At 43.2% G+C, this 13,566-nt stretch overlaps 2 protein-coding genes across 12 annotated transcripts in view; one reads left to right on the plus strand and one right to left on the minus strand.

Annotated features, from left to right (window-relative positions):
- Positions 1-12,127, plus strand: part of BMAL1 (basic helix-loop-helix ARNT like 1) — a 52,290-nt gene extending 40,163 nt beyond the window's left edge. For all 6 annotated transcript variants that reach the window (XM_071559002.1, XM_071559000.1, XM_071559001.1 and 3 more), the window contains 7 exons: positions 4,310-4,416; positions 4,750-4,900; positions 5,497-5,585; positions 7,459-7,567; positions 9,281-9,374; positions 10,850-10,952; positions 11,478-12,127. In XM_071559002.1, coding sequence (XP_071415103.1) covers positions 4,310-4,416; positions 4,750-4,900; positions 5,497-5,585; positions 7,459-7,567; positions 9,281-9,374; positions 10,850-10,952; positions 11,478-11,638 — 814 coding nt within the window. In that variant the 3' untranslated portion in view covers positions 11,639-12,127. The remainder of the gene's footprint in view (positions 1-4,309; positions 4,417-4,749; positions 4,901-5,496; positions 5,586-7,458; positions 7,568-9,280; positions 9,375-10,849; positions 10,953-11,477) is intronic.
- Positions 12,128-12,472: 345 nt separating this feature from the next.
- Positions 12,473-13,566, minus strand: part of BTBD10 (BTB domain containing 10) — a 30,662-nt gene continuing 29,568 nt past the window's right edge. For all 6 annotated transcript variants that reach the window (XM_071559013.1, XM_071559015.1, XM_071559012.1 and 3 more), the window contains one exon: positions 12,473-13,560. In XM_071559013.1, the coding sequence (XP_071415114.1) occupies positions 13,250-13,560 (311 nt within the window). In that variant the 3' untranslated portion in view covers positions 12,473-13,249. The remainder of the gene's footprint in view (positions 13,561-13,566) is intronic.

Here is a 13,566-nt window from a genome sequence, read left to right on the forward strand (position 1 = left end):
TTCCTTGGACATGTTCTACTGAATTAATACTTCTGTGTGTCATCTTTTATGTTTCTAAGAAGGAAAGCTTCTCGTAAGGTTTATTTCTTGGAAAAGGTTTGAGAACTTGTGCCAGTGTGGTATCTGCTTTTAAACAGCAATTTATTATCTCAAAGGTTAATTGTTTTGCAAAAGAAATGGCTTGAATCTTCTGAAGTAGCAGAGACACACATGACTGGAGTCTTCCTTCAAAATAACTGGCATTGACAGGGATAAAATGTCAAGGGAAAGGAGGTCGAAGGCTGTAAATGGAGAGGTTACTCTGGGTTGGTTGGAGAGGGCTGGGTTGGTTCCCTTCCTTGTCAAGAGGGATCGAGACTGTCCACATGAGTCTGGTTCAGATTGCCTATGGCCTTGACTCAGTTGCTTGTAATGTAGAAAAGCCCAGACTCCAAACTCTGCCTGATGGAATTGCTTTCAGGGGAGCATCAGCTGATTTTGAGTGAACTTTGAGAGGAAATAGAGCTGATAGTCATGAGAGGAGGTGCAGCAAGGACAATCTTTTTTTTGATGCTGTCTCTCTGGGTTGGGGTTGGTTAGATTTTGTGGGTTTTCATTGGGTTGTTTAGGTCTTTCTGTTTTTAATTTAATAGAAAGTTTTTTAAGATACTGGGTCTTGAGTGCTCAAAGCTGGTGCTCACTCTGAGAGCTTTGGGAGCATTTGTAACCTTTCTGTTGTGCCAAAGGATGGTAGTTCGTGAACCAAGTTTTATTTTCAAAAGATCAGGCACATTTTCCCTGATGGATAGTTTCGAAGTATTTCTAAAATAATGAGACTCAGAAAATGTCAGCTCTTTGGATTTAAATACATGTGCTCTTATTTGTTTTCCAGCTGTTGTTTACAGTCCCTGGAATGTGTTTGCTACTTCAAAGGGCTTTCTGAAAGGGAATCTTTTTAGAAGAAGGCCTCATCTGTAGGCCTAAAGTTGGCATCCTATGATCCAGGCTTCCACTGGAGAATATTTTGGCATCTTTAAAAGTTTAAAACAATTTATTTCCATGTCAGTTGTTTTATCCATATAGACTTACTCTGTTCATTTGTCCAAAAGAATTCAGGAAAGAAACACTTCCTAAACAACCTGTGACCCTAACCTTTTGTCCTTACGGATTTCTTGGTCCCTGGAGAAGCACTGCCATGGTTTAGGTACCAACTACAGGAGCTACCACAGCCAGGGAACTGCTTAACAATTCAGTGACAGCGACACTGATCAGAGTTTTAAAGAGAAACATCTCCCTTCTTATTTACTCAGTACTTTTAATTTATCTGGATGGCGTGATTTTGGGTGTAAAATTAAGTTTACTATCTATGCAGATGGCATCACATACAGCTTCACAATTCAGAGCTGCCTTGTTAAGCTGGGGAAGTGAGCTCAGGAAAAAAGGTAAATAGAGGATGAAATTCAAGAAGGACACGAGCAATTTGCTTCCTTGCAGAATAGAACGTGGTCAGATACTGAATTCACTAAGTCTGTTGAGATCTGCTGTTATTTGGTTCATCTTCCCTTTCCCAAAACATCTGTTTATCCTGCTATGAAATGAAGAGGTTTGATAAGTTGGTTGCTGATGCCCATATTGGTTGTTACCAGTCTATGTCAGGCATCCCAACACAGCAGTGCTGTTAAAAGGCCTGGTTACTGAAGTTCCTGGAAAAATACTGGAATAAGGTTGCCTTGGTTCCTAGCTCTTCCATTTCAAAGAAAGACTCATGTTTTGCTGTGTGGTGCTTCTCCACCTGCTCTCAGAGATGATTCATTAAAGCAGTCTTGGAGCTGTCAGCAGTTTAAGTGTCCTGGGATAAGGCTCACCAGGCAAAAGCCAGTTTGAATACTGGTAATGTTTCCTTCTCCAAGGCTGAGGTCTCAGAGCTCCCTGTCAAGGAGGACTTCAAGTGTAAGGCACCTGATTGGTGCTGAATTCTCTTGGTGTGTCTGGGAAACAGACAAAAATGCCCCGCATTTAAATACTATGGATTTTGTGCTTTGGATTTTTTCCCTTCTGTTCTTATTCATAGTTATTAATATACACTAATTTCTACATTATGTAATATTTAATTTGGACTTTTTTGAGATTGCAGAAGAGGTGGTGATCTGTCTAGGTTAGTTCCTTATTGCCCTTCCCATTTAATTTGTGTTGAATTGTGACTCTTATTCCAGTTTTTTCAGGGAACTGTCATTTCTCTTTCACTGATTTTAAGAAAGGTACTGTGTTAGTTTGAGCTGGCAAAATGTCCACTGCCGAATACAGAGAGAAAGGGTCCCCTGCCCCAACCAAGGGAAGAGGAGAGAGGGGAAAAAAATCCAAACCAAGACCCGAAGTAGCAAGCTTCTTATAAATACAAAAGAAAGACAGTTAAAACCAGAATATGATATAATACATATATATACAAATGTGAGAAAAAACAAACAATAACTACTGAATCACCCAACCAAATAACACAGATTCCAACCACCCAAACCACACAAAACCTCCCAAAAACTCTTTCAGAGAAAACTCCCAGCAAGAGAGGAGAAAAATTAACAAGAAAATGTTCCCCTCCCTGGATAACACAGCGGGGGTGGCGGCAAGGCCCAATCTCAGCCGGGCAGGCAGGGCGTCCTCACGGGGCTGAGGCAAAGAGCAAAAGAGACAGAAGCTCCACCTCCCTCTCTTTTTATACCTCTTGATGATGTCAGATGATATGAAATACCTCTTTGGTTGCTTAAGTCAGGTGATGCTTGTCCCTTCTGATCTATGTCACATCCTCTGGGCCTGCTGAATTGAGGCCTAGCTGAGACTAAAGCCAAAACTACCACAGGTACAAAATTCATGTCCACTCGTTCAGTAACTTCGTTTGGTCTCTGTTCTTCTAGTCACTCTGGAATCATTCAGCTATGTTACTTTCTATTCTAATGTTCTTGAGCAGTTTCGCTGGGGCTCCTGCAGATTTGATTCTCACTGTGTTCTCTGCCTTCTACATTGGGGTCTGCCTGGGTGGCTTGTCCTGCTTTGTTCCCTTCTCAGCTGTTTCTTCCTGCACCAGGAGGCCTTAGACTGATTTCCCTGGTTGGTTGCTGAGTTCTGTGCATGGTGCCACCATGGTGGCAGCAGTGTCCTGTCTCTCCAGATGCCCTCAAAATCCTTTCAGCCCTTCACAGATTGCTGTTGTACAGTGTCTGCTGGGGACAAGGGTGCACATCCCTCATGTACAGGGGGACTGCAATTCCCTCTGCACCTACATGTGTTATTTTTTCTAGTGGTGTTCTGGGCTAGGTGACTTGTCCTGGAGAAGTTGTTACAGCTTCTAACAACTCAAGGAACACACAGCTCTCTGGGGTGTTCAACATACACTGTAGCTACTTCCTTGCTGTAATGGCCTTTTCAGCCTGTGTTGGGCTGTGGTTCAGCTCATTGCCATTCACTGCACTGTTGGTTTGCCTGTCTCTTGAACTTATTTTCAAGCTTGGGTTACAAAGTTGATGCACAAACTCACCTTTTCATAGTTTCTTGAGGTGTCCTCCAGCCTTGCCAGCAGTTCCTTGAGCATTAACTGAGAGTCAGACCAAGAATCCAGGTGTTTTCTGTGCTGTGGATCATGGGTGTATTTCATTCTGAAGCTTTTGATGAGGAAGAAAATTAGTCGTCTTTGGGGCTGGTTCTCATGCAACAAAAAGTTGGTTTATTTTCTTCATGCTTCTCTTTGATTTCAGAGACACCCAGTAGGTCTCTTAATGCTTATGCAGGAAAATTCTATTTGTCAGCCTTTCTGGTTTGTGGGTGTGGGTGCAGGGTTTGGTGGGACCTTGTTTTGTCCCCCCTTTAAGGCTTGTGACTAAGGGAGAAAATGCTCCTGAAACGCATGTTGTGCAATAATTTGGGCTCTCCACAGCAGCAGCACAAGGTCTGCAAAGGAACACAGCAATTCTTCAAACCTTTGATGTCTGTTTTTCAATGGCATTTTATGCAGAAAGCTTCATATTATCTTGTGGCTCCTACAAGGCAGCTTTTTTAGGTGTAAATTCTCAGAATTACAGTGTCTCTTCAAAGCTGTTTAGCAAGCCTTACATGCCCTCCGGTGGCGGTAGGTCAGATATAATACCTGAGGGCTGCTGGTGTTGTGTACTTTCTTAATTACCTGAGAATTAAAAATAGTGTTCTTGAGGAATTTTTGAACCTTCTAAGCTGAAAATTCCTTTCTGCATTACTTGAGCCTTACCCAGCTCCAATGTGAGATTTATTAATCTGTGCCTAATACTTCAACTTGAAACCACTTTTTTTTCTCTCCCTTCCCCAGGGCAACAGCCATTCTGGCATACCTACCCCAGGAACTTCTAGGTACTTCGTGTTATGAATATTTTCATCAAGATGATATAGCACATCTTGCAGAATGTCATAGACAAGGTATGATTCTTAATAATTCAGTCAAGAAATCGTGTTGAAAATATTGGAGTATATTGTGTGTATTATGCTGTGTATTAAGAAAACCAAACAAACTGGCAAAGATTTCGATTTTTGCAAATGCCTTAGTCAGAACACTGTGCTGTATGTGCCACACACTATGGATTTTTAGTGGATATTTGAGGTTCAGGATGGGTGAGAGAGGATGATTGAAGGAATAGCATTTTTCTTTGGGGGAGAAGGGAGGAATTAACTGAGTTTTCCCTGAAAAGGACTCTGCTGTGTAGTCTTGGTGCCTGTCTGACACAAAGTTACTTGCTTTTCGCTTATCTTCAGTTTTGCAGACCAGAGACAAAATTACAACTAACTGCTACAAGTTTAAAATAAAAGATGGCTCTTTTATTACATTGCGGAGTCGCTGGTTCAGTTTCATGAACCCTTGGACCAAAGAAGTAGAATACATTGTCTCAACAAACACAGTCGTTTCGTAAGTATTTTTCTCTCTGCAATGGCCTGTAAATGCCAATTGCTTTGCCCTTTTCTCAGCTGAGGTTTGACCTAAATATGTTCATCTTCCATATGACAACTGTCTTCTCCAGATAACACCCTGGGGAGAGGGGAATTAGTTTAACAATTGCAGGAATTTAATATCTCTTTGTTAGAGCCTGCAGAAGATAGAGATGTTTTCTTTCTTTGAGCCAGCCTGGGATTCAGTCTTTGTAGGGACTTATGGGACATGCATTTCTTTGTTGTTGTTTTCCCTAAAGGTTCTGTACAGAGCAGGGGACTTGGCAGCAGAATAACTGCTGCAGAGGGATTCTCCATGAGAGAAGTTGCTGGGGTCCTGCATTGCACACTTCAAGGTTTATTTCTGTTGTTTATGTGGCCCTGGTGCCAGTCACAGTGCTGCCTTCACCGAGGTGACACTGACTCACAGGTGACACCGACTCACAGGTGACACCAAATAGAAGCATTCCATTCTGAAGCGCTTGGCAGCGTGACTGGGGTTCTCTATCACTGACAGGGTTTTCTACCTCTGTTGAGTTTTCCATCACTGATTCTTCTAACTCTTGGAATCCACAGCACCACCGTACTGGAGAGCGGAGATGCAGCCTTTCCACAGCTTGCAGCGTCTCCACACAGCATGGACAGTGTGCTCCAGGCTGGAGAAGGTAACTCTGTGCTGAGGGGATTTGTTGGCAGCTGTGCCTTGGAAGCAGCTCATCCTGCATGCACAAATTTGCTGTGCCTCTGTGCTGAAAATTTGTTAGTATCCTAAAGGGAAATCAGTTTTAGGGCAGAAAAGTGGTATTGCAGTTCTGCCCTGTTGCACACAAATAGCAGCTTTGGATATGAGCTGGTCAAAGGGAAGGGAATGAGCCAGGTGAAACAAACAAGTACAGAGTTGGAGGAGGAAAGCTTTGCTTTTGTGGGTGGTGCCCATCTGCACATCACCCAGGAGTGACCTCAAGTTCTGTGGTCAGTGCAGACAACTCCTCAGCGGTGGAATGGACCATAAACACAGTCTGGATCTCAAACACAGTCTGCCCATGTGGCTGGTTGCCCCTCACCTGCCCTCGATTTGACTTTTTGTCACAACATGATCACTGGCTCCTGGGAATCATCATGGGCTGGTTGCCCACAATTCAGGTCACCAAACATCTCGTGATGGGAGTGCAGCCCAGTGCAGAGCAGAGCTTGGTTTAATGCAGTGCCTCTGGAGCAGGGTGAAAGTTGAGGTAGGATAGAAAGATGCAGTGACAGCCCGTGGATCCCCATGAAACATGGTGATAATACTGAGATTCTTTTCAAAGAGTAGGGAACTGCTGCGTTTGGAGGCCCTGTTCTCTAGATAACTATTTTTATCAGCTGTGCCTTTACAGCTGTAGGTGTTGCACTTGTCTGGAATTGTTCCCTAAGTTGTACACAGCACACTTAGAGCAGTGCAAGCCTTGAGCAAAGCTGTGCTTTCCAGTGGTCTCTGCTCTGAACAGTGGGGCTCAGTGAGTGACTCTGGAGGAGGAAGGGCAGCAGAGCCTGGGGCAGTGGCAGGAAGAGAAGGTGCCATGTAGGCCTGGTGGTTGGTAACTGAGGGTACAGTAACAGCAGCAATGTGGGGTCTGGGCCTTCTGAGGATGGAACACAATGCAGAACGAACTGTTCTATAGTAGGATAAGCTTATTCTTGTCACAGCCCACCTTCTGAAAAGAAACCACATGTATAATATCATCATACCAACAGTTGTTTTCCCCAGAAAAGAAGGCTGAGTGAAGTTTATTTTCAAGTGATTCTAGCTCTGCTAAGGGTTTGTGACCTTTCAGGTGAACCTTCTCATCTCCTGCTGGATCAGAGCCATAGATACTGAGGGTTGCTGTTGTTAAATATGCATTTCTAAAAGCTAGTAATTATCCATTTTGCATAAGCAATTCTGGGGCCTTTTCTGCCCTTTCAGTGTGATCTTTTCATCACCTTGGAGTGTATCAGGCACTTCCTGACAACCTCTCAAGTACTGTGCAAGTGTCTGATCACATTAAAGGAACAGTCAGCTTCAAACTGTTCAGACCTCCCTTTTCTCTCCATTCTTGCAGTGATTTTCTCTAGATTCTTGCAGTTACCTGCAGGGGGTTTATTTATGGCCATCAGGTTCCTTGGGCTTGTCCCCTACTGAATGGAATATGCACCAGCAAGTTCTTCACACAAAGCAAAGAACAAACGTGTTTGGAGAGGAGTGTATTTGGGCACAGAACAGAACAGGTCTGACAAGCCATTCTGTACCAGCTCTGGACCAGAAGTGCCACCAGATGCTTGAAACAGCCACATTCTGAAAGAGTCAGGATATGTCGTGTCCCTGCTGGCACAGAGGGATGTCTGAGAGACACAGTTCAGTGCCAGAGTTTTTCATACCTTTGAAGGTACACACCAGTTGGTGGAATAATAAATAATACAATTCAAAAGGTCCTGCAGCCAGTCAAAACCCAAATGTAAATACTTTTTGGAGAAGGTTTTCAGGCTTTTATCTGACCTTAAAATATCTACTCATTTCAGGTGGCCCAAAAAGGACCCATCCTACTGTGCCTGGAATTCCAGGTGGAACAAGAGCGGGGGCAGGTAAAATAGGGAGGATGATTGCAGAAGAAATCATGGAGATTCACAGGTGAGAGAAGATGGTGTGAGGTTAAAGGAAAATCTAATTGTTTGTTTAATTATTGCTCTTTAAGAGGATTTATTGTTTTTTAAGAGGAAATTAAGAAAGTCTTTCTTCAAGCTGAGTAAGGAACGATACAATTGTATTTCATAGACAGCTACAGACACTTATTCAGCACGATCTGAGGCAGTCAAAGCCCACAGAGAAAACATGAAAAAGTTACAGCCTTTCAACTTTCTACTGTAAAAGAGTAATATTGGAACTTTTCCGTAATGGTGATGATTGTCTGTTTACCAGAAACAGTAGTTAAAAAGAACAGCTAACTAGAAATAAATCCTTTCCAGACTGTTCTTCCAGGAATGCAAGGCTGTGAGTGGCACAACTTCCAAATGCCAAAGCTGTTGACGATGTGCCAGAAAAGCCATGTTTGTTTTTGTGTGATCCATTCGCTGAGATGCCTCTGGAGTTGCTGGATGTGCACGTTCACTTGCACAGTTCCCTTGGAACTCCCGGAGCAAGGACACAGTGCTAGAGCCAGCCTGGCCTTCCCGGGGCTGGGCTTTCTGGCTGTGAGGCTGGTTTAATTCAGAAAGGGACTGTGGGAATCCAGAGCTCTTTCTCCTGTCTCTCACCTGTGTGAGCAGCTACTTTCAGTGGGTACCACTTAATTTCTGTTGGCTAGCAATCCCTGTTCTTCACGAATTTCCTTTGGGGAATTGTTCGCTTTCCTATAAAAGTGGTCTCACCCAGCAGATGTTTAGAGCTGCAATTCAGGAAGACATTCAGTCTGTCTCCTGTGGTTTTGTTCCTGCTGCACACAGGAGACTACCTCCATCCTCGCTCCAAGGGAACAGCAGACCTATCCATAAGGCTCCCTTCCTGTCTGTAAGAATAGGAAGAAGAAGAAAGGCAAAAAAAAAAGGAAAAAGCCACACTAGGGCTGAATCAATACTTGGAAGTATAACCATCCCTTAGAGTAGCTGTAAAACACTTAATTAGCCCCAGTGAGTGGAGTAGTGCAGTTTTACTGCCGTGTTTGCATTTCAGTTCAGACACTGGGTTAGTTCCAGTCCTTTTTCAGCAGCTGTTACTATTTTCCAAAGCTGCCTTCTGTTCAGCTTTCCCAGCGGAACTCTGCCAAGGATAAGATTCCCATTTCCATTGCTTTTCTCTGTAACTACCCCTCTTCCCTTTAGTCTAGAGATTTGTTGGTTCTACAGTCAATACATTATTCATTATTAAAGATGTTTGATCAAGCTATGGAAAATTGTAGTGAAAAATGCTGCTTTGAGCATTTAAAAAAAGAGTATATCAGGTGTCCAGTGTACTTTTGTAGCAGTAGCTCACTCAAGGAGTCTGGGTTACTGTGACTGAGGCAGCTGACATTCTTAGCTGGTATAAATTGAAGTAAAATACAAAAAAAAATTAGGCTTTCCTCAGCATCCAGGGCCTTTTCCTTTTGACTTTCTGTGAAGGCTGTATAGGAATGAAAACAGAGGGGAGGAGGTAAAGCTTGCAGATCGAGCAAGATGGATTTACACAGGACTGTTTTTCTGGCTGCAGATAAAAACATTGCTGCGGCTGGTTTGAGCAACATGAAAAAAGGGAGGAAATTACAAAAATGAACTTCACACTTTTAGCACCTTTTGTCACTGTCAGCATTTGAAACTCTGAGTCTCTATGTGGCTGGTAAATCTGTGCCCTATTTCATCCACATTTTAGGATAAGAGGATCATCACCTTCCAGCTGTGGCTCAAGTCCCCTGAACATCACCAGCACCCCCCCGCCTGATACATCCTCCCCGGGAGGGAAGAAGGTAAGAACAAGCCATGGCAAGTCCTGTGGGGTCGTGCTGGTGTTGAACACCTGATTTAAACAACTCCTGGCTGCTGGAAAAGTCTGACCCAGTCCAATTATTCCGGTGGCCAAAACCCCTTTGCAGAGACCAGTAGTTCCTAAACATCAGCAGCTCTTGAGATTGTTTTAGCAGAGCTGCGAGGAAGAGCTCTGCTCTTCCCTCTCAGCCTCCAAAAACTCTTGAACACCCCGTGCTGGTGAACACGGGAAGTGCTGTCACTGGAGCACTGGCTGTGCTCAGAGGGATCACACTGGTGCTGCTGTCCTGCAGCAGCACAAAACATGGCAATGAGATGCTTTACTGTGCACTGAGAGTTTATTTTTAAACCAACACCGTGCACCCTGCCTTGCTCTAAGATTGCTTGAGTAGCATCAGGTACCATTACCAACACTTAAACCACCTGAACACTTGTCCTGGCTGCTTTCAGTTGTCTTAAATTGCTGTTTATGGTGGTTGTATCCAAGAAGAGCACTTATCCAAATCCTTACACTGCATCAGACTTACTGAACCTGCTTTCTCCAGAAATTCTGGTGACTATACATGAGAATTGCTTGTACTGGAGCATACACCTGACAGTAAATATTTTTGTCTATGCCTGTCTCTGTTCTTGAAATAAAATTTGAAGTTGTGATGAACAGTTGTAATTCCAGTAACAGTTATTCCTGCTCCTTCTGCCCTATAATATTCAACATGTACATACAGTAGGCGCTGCTAGAATGGAATAAAGGAAAATACAGGTTCATTGTTTGTAGTGTGGTAACCTTCTCAGGATTTCCCCTTGGATAGAAACAACAGGAGTTCTAAGCTGCCACTGCCCTTGGAAGGGAGCCCCACCAGTGCTTACCTTCCACTGCAAACACCCCATAGCACTTCAAAACTGTGGCTCCAGTGCATCTCTTCCCTCGCTAGTTAAGATTCCTGAAGAAGGTCCCTGCATTTCTGGTGAGCTCTGGTGTACACAGCCCTGCTCCCTTAGAAAAAATGGTTACACTTAAAATCCAGGAGCAATGCTCAGCTCATGCAGTCTGTCTCTGGTGGAGGACTGTACTCCTGAAATTCTCAGCTGACAGTACTTCACCTGTACCTGTTTATAAGTTCAAAAGCATTTGTAGTTAGCTGTAGTTACTATCACTTGCAGATGGGATACTTACAAAGATGACCCATAGAAATCCCTGAGGACTTGTTCTAGTAGCTTTTCAGAAGTTCTGTTCTGGTGGTGATACACTATCCATCTGACATCTGCTCCTTGGACCTGGTACAGAGGAAGCAGCTTTTAGTTTACAACTAGTCTGATTAAGTAGCCTTTAGGTGGTGATGTTTGGGGTTTTTTCGGGAAGTCATTGAGCCTGTATTAAAAATCATAATATAGGACAATTTAAGACTTACTGCAACCTTTCATGTCTGTTTATAGCTTCTGTTTTTTTCCTTTCAAGATCTTGAATGGTGGCACTCCAGACATTTCTTCAGCTGGGTTGCTGTCTGGGCAAATCCAGGATAATTCTGGTTACCCATATTCTGACAACTCCTCCATCCTCGGTAAGTGAAGTCCCACCATAACACACATCAATACCAACTAAACACACGCAGACACTGTGACAACATGGTTGGTTTTGGCAGTAACTTGCTCTTACCTACAGGCTACAGCTGAGGCATAAACCCCATACCAACCCCTTTGTCTGCCTAAAGAGGCTCCTGGCAGCCTAACTTCATATTGTAATTATTTCTGATAATACTTGGAAATCTCTTTTCCCTTAGCTCAACTCCTCACCTGCTTTTTGTGAATGCTTTCAAACTGAAGACAAGAGGGAAGGAAGGGCTGACAGAGGTTGATCTAGTCTTGTATTTGAAGTCTTGCATGGAGGGTTGTCCCTATTAGGCATATTGGTCATTTCTGAGCAGTGACCTCCATCCTCTGCCACACAGGTGACACTGTGGCACCCTGGGTATCACACAATTAATATTCCCAAACAGTTCTACCCCAAGTCATATTGGTAAGTGCCCATAGCAGTGAAGTGAACAAACCCAAGCCCTCCTGACTCGTGCCTGTGTTCCCACCCCCAGGGGAGAACTCTCACATCGGCATCGACATGATCGACAACGACCAGGGCTCGAGCAGCCCCAGCAACGACGAGGCCGCCATGGCCGTGATCATGAGCCTGCTGGAGGCGGACGCGGGGCTGGGCGGCCCCGTGGACTTCAGCGACCTGCCCTGGCCCTTGTAAATGATGCACCCAGACACCCAAACAGCAAAGTGCATTTACTGGTGGAGTTCTACAGTCTGTGAAACTTGTTGGACTGAGGAGCTTTTATGTATGGATTTCATAAAAGCTGTATCAGAATGCAACTCATCCTACCATGTGTAACTTCAGACAAAGTGGAATAACCTGCTACAGTGTTCTGTGTTGATTTGGTTAGCTGTGTATAGCTTGCAATACTTGTATATTTTGGATTCTGTTGTTTGAAATTTTTTTTAAATCACTGTGCAACTCACTGGCATCAGTGGTAGCTTTTATATGCAAATGACCATTTCAGATGTATGGTGTGTTTTTACACTGCAAAACAGTCCCCATGTGGATATTTCTTATACTAATTGTACCATAAAGCTGTTTATTCTTTCTTGTAAGAATCCTTTACTATAAATATTGTTAAAGTGTAATGTATTAGACAGTTAAATATTTTTAAAATAAATGTTTCCCTTGTTCTAAGATGAAGCCTTTACTTTGATAAATAAATTTGATAAAACCCTGCTGAAGGTGCATGCTAGAAGCACTTGGTATTTATCATTTCTTTAGCCTTGGGGGAAAAGGGAGGAAAAACAATGCCTTACCTACACTTACACAGCTTTGTCACGACAATAAGCTTCCAGAGAAGCTATTATTATTATTTACTGCTGTCTTGGAGCTTATACTAAGAAAAGTACAAGAGGGTAGGTTGAGAGAGGCTGATGTTACCAGATTCTCTTTAAGAAATACTTGTTTTTCACCATCCTTAACGATCCTTCCCAGAGGAAAGAAAAGCAACTACTCTTAATATACATAACTCACAGATAATTCAAGCCCATTAAAATAATGGAAATTTTATTTGCATGAAAAACTTGTTTACAATCATTAATAAATGAAGAATGAACCATTTGCATTTTCCTAATTCATGACACTTATGAAAAATGTATTAAATAAATATTTGTGAACAGCTTAAGGTAAGGCAAAATTTAAGATAAAGCCCCTGTCAGTTGTTCACAATTTTTGAACATGGCTCACGCTGCAAACAAGTGAAAAAATTCACTAAAGAACTTTGAGTTTGACAAGATGTTACATGGGTCATTGAATCACATCCTCAATCCAAAAACCCAATAGTAGTTTTGTGCTCAACCATACACAGTAACTTTAAAAGGGTCAATCTATTCAGAGCAAAACTATGTACAGTTTTGATAGAAGCACTTTGTTAGTATTGTGCAATACATTTATAAAAAATGGCTTCAAATTCCATTTCTCAACCATTTGTAAAGTGCTACTATCAATTCCACCTCTGCATTCCAACCCTTGTGTCACAACACTGACGCGTCCCCTGGGCCTGGGTGGGCTTCAGAGCGAGGACGGTCCAGCACACAAATCACCAACGTCACAAACCTACTGGTAAACACATACACGTATGTAACTGGAACCCATGTGTTTGATCTGTACTCTTCCAAAAACAACCCTTTGGTCTTTTCAAAGGTCCATACTGCAATATCCTAGACACCGTTACACAATGGAAAAAACTGGAATTGCAGTGTAGTATGAGTTGAGTACAGAGTCACTTTAAGGAGCATGCTTTTGTTTTAGTAAGAATCCAGATCAGAGTAGTGGGTTCTGCCCCTCAGGATCCATCTCACTGTTACTGGGTGGAGGATGAGTGGGCAGAATATCCAGCTCATCTACCTGGGGGGTGGGGTGCATGACCACGAGTTGGTCCTGGGGTATATCTGCTGCTGCCGCTGCTAAATTGGTGATGGATTTGCTTTTCACACACTGAAAGTCGACGTGCCGGCTCTTCCCTTCCTCCTTCTCCCACGACATCCGAATAAACGGCCTCTGGACGTAGTTGTAGATCACCTCTGGCCTCCCGCCCGGCCGCTTCTTCACCTTCTCCTTGTATGTGGGGTAACCTGAAA

This window comes from Pithys albifrons, chromosome 6 (genome assembly GCF_047495875.1).
Source record: "Pithys albifrons albifrons isolate INPA30051 chromosome 6, PitAlb_v1, whole genome shotgun sequence".
NCBI lineage: Eukaryota > Metazoa > Chordata > Aves > Passeriformes > Thamnophilidae > Pithys > Pithys albifrons.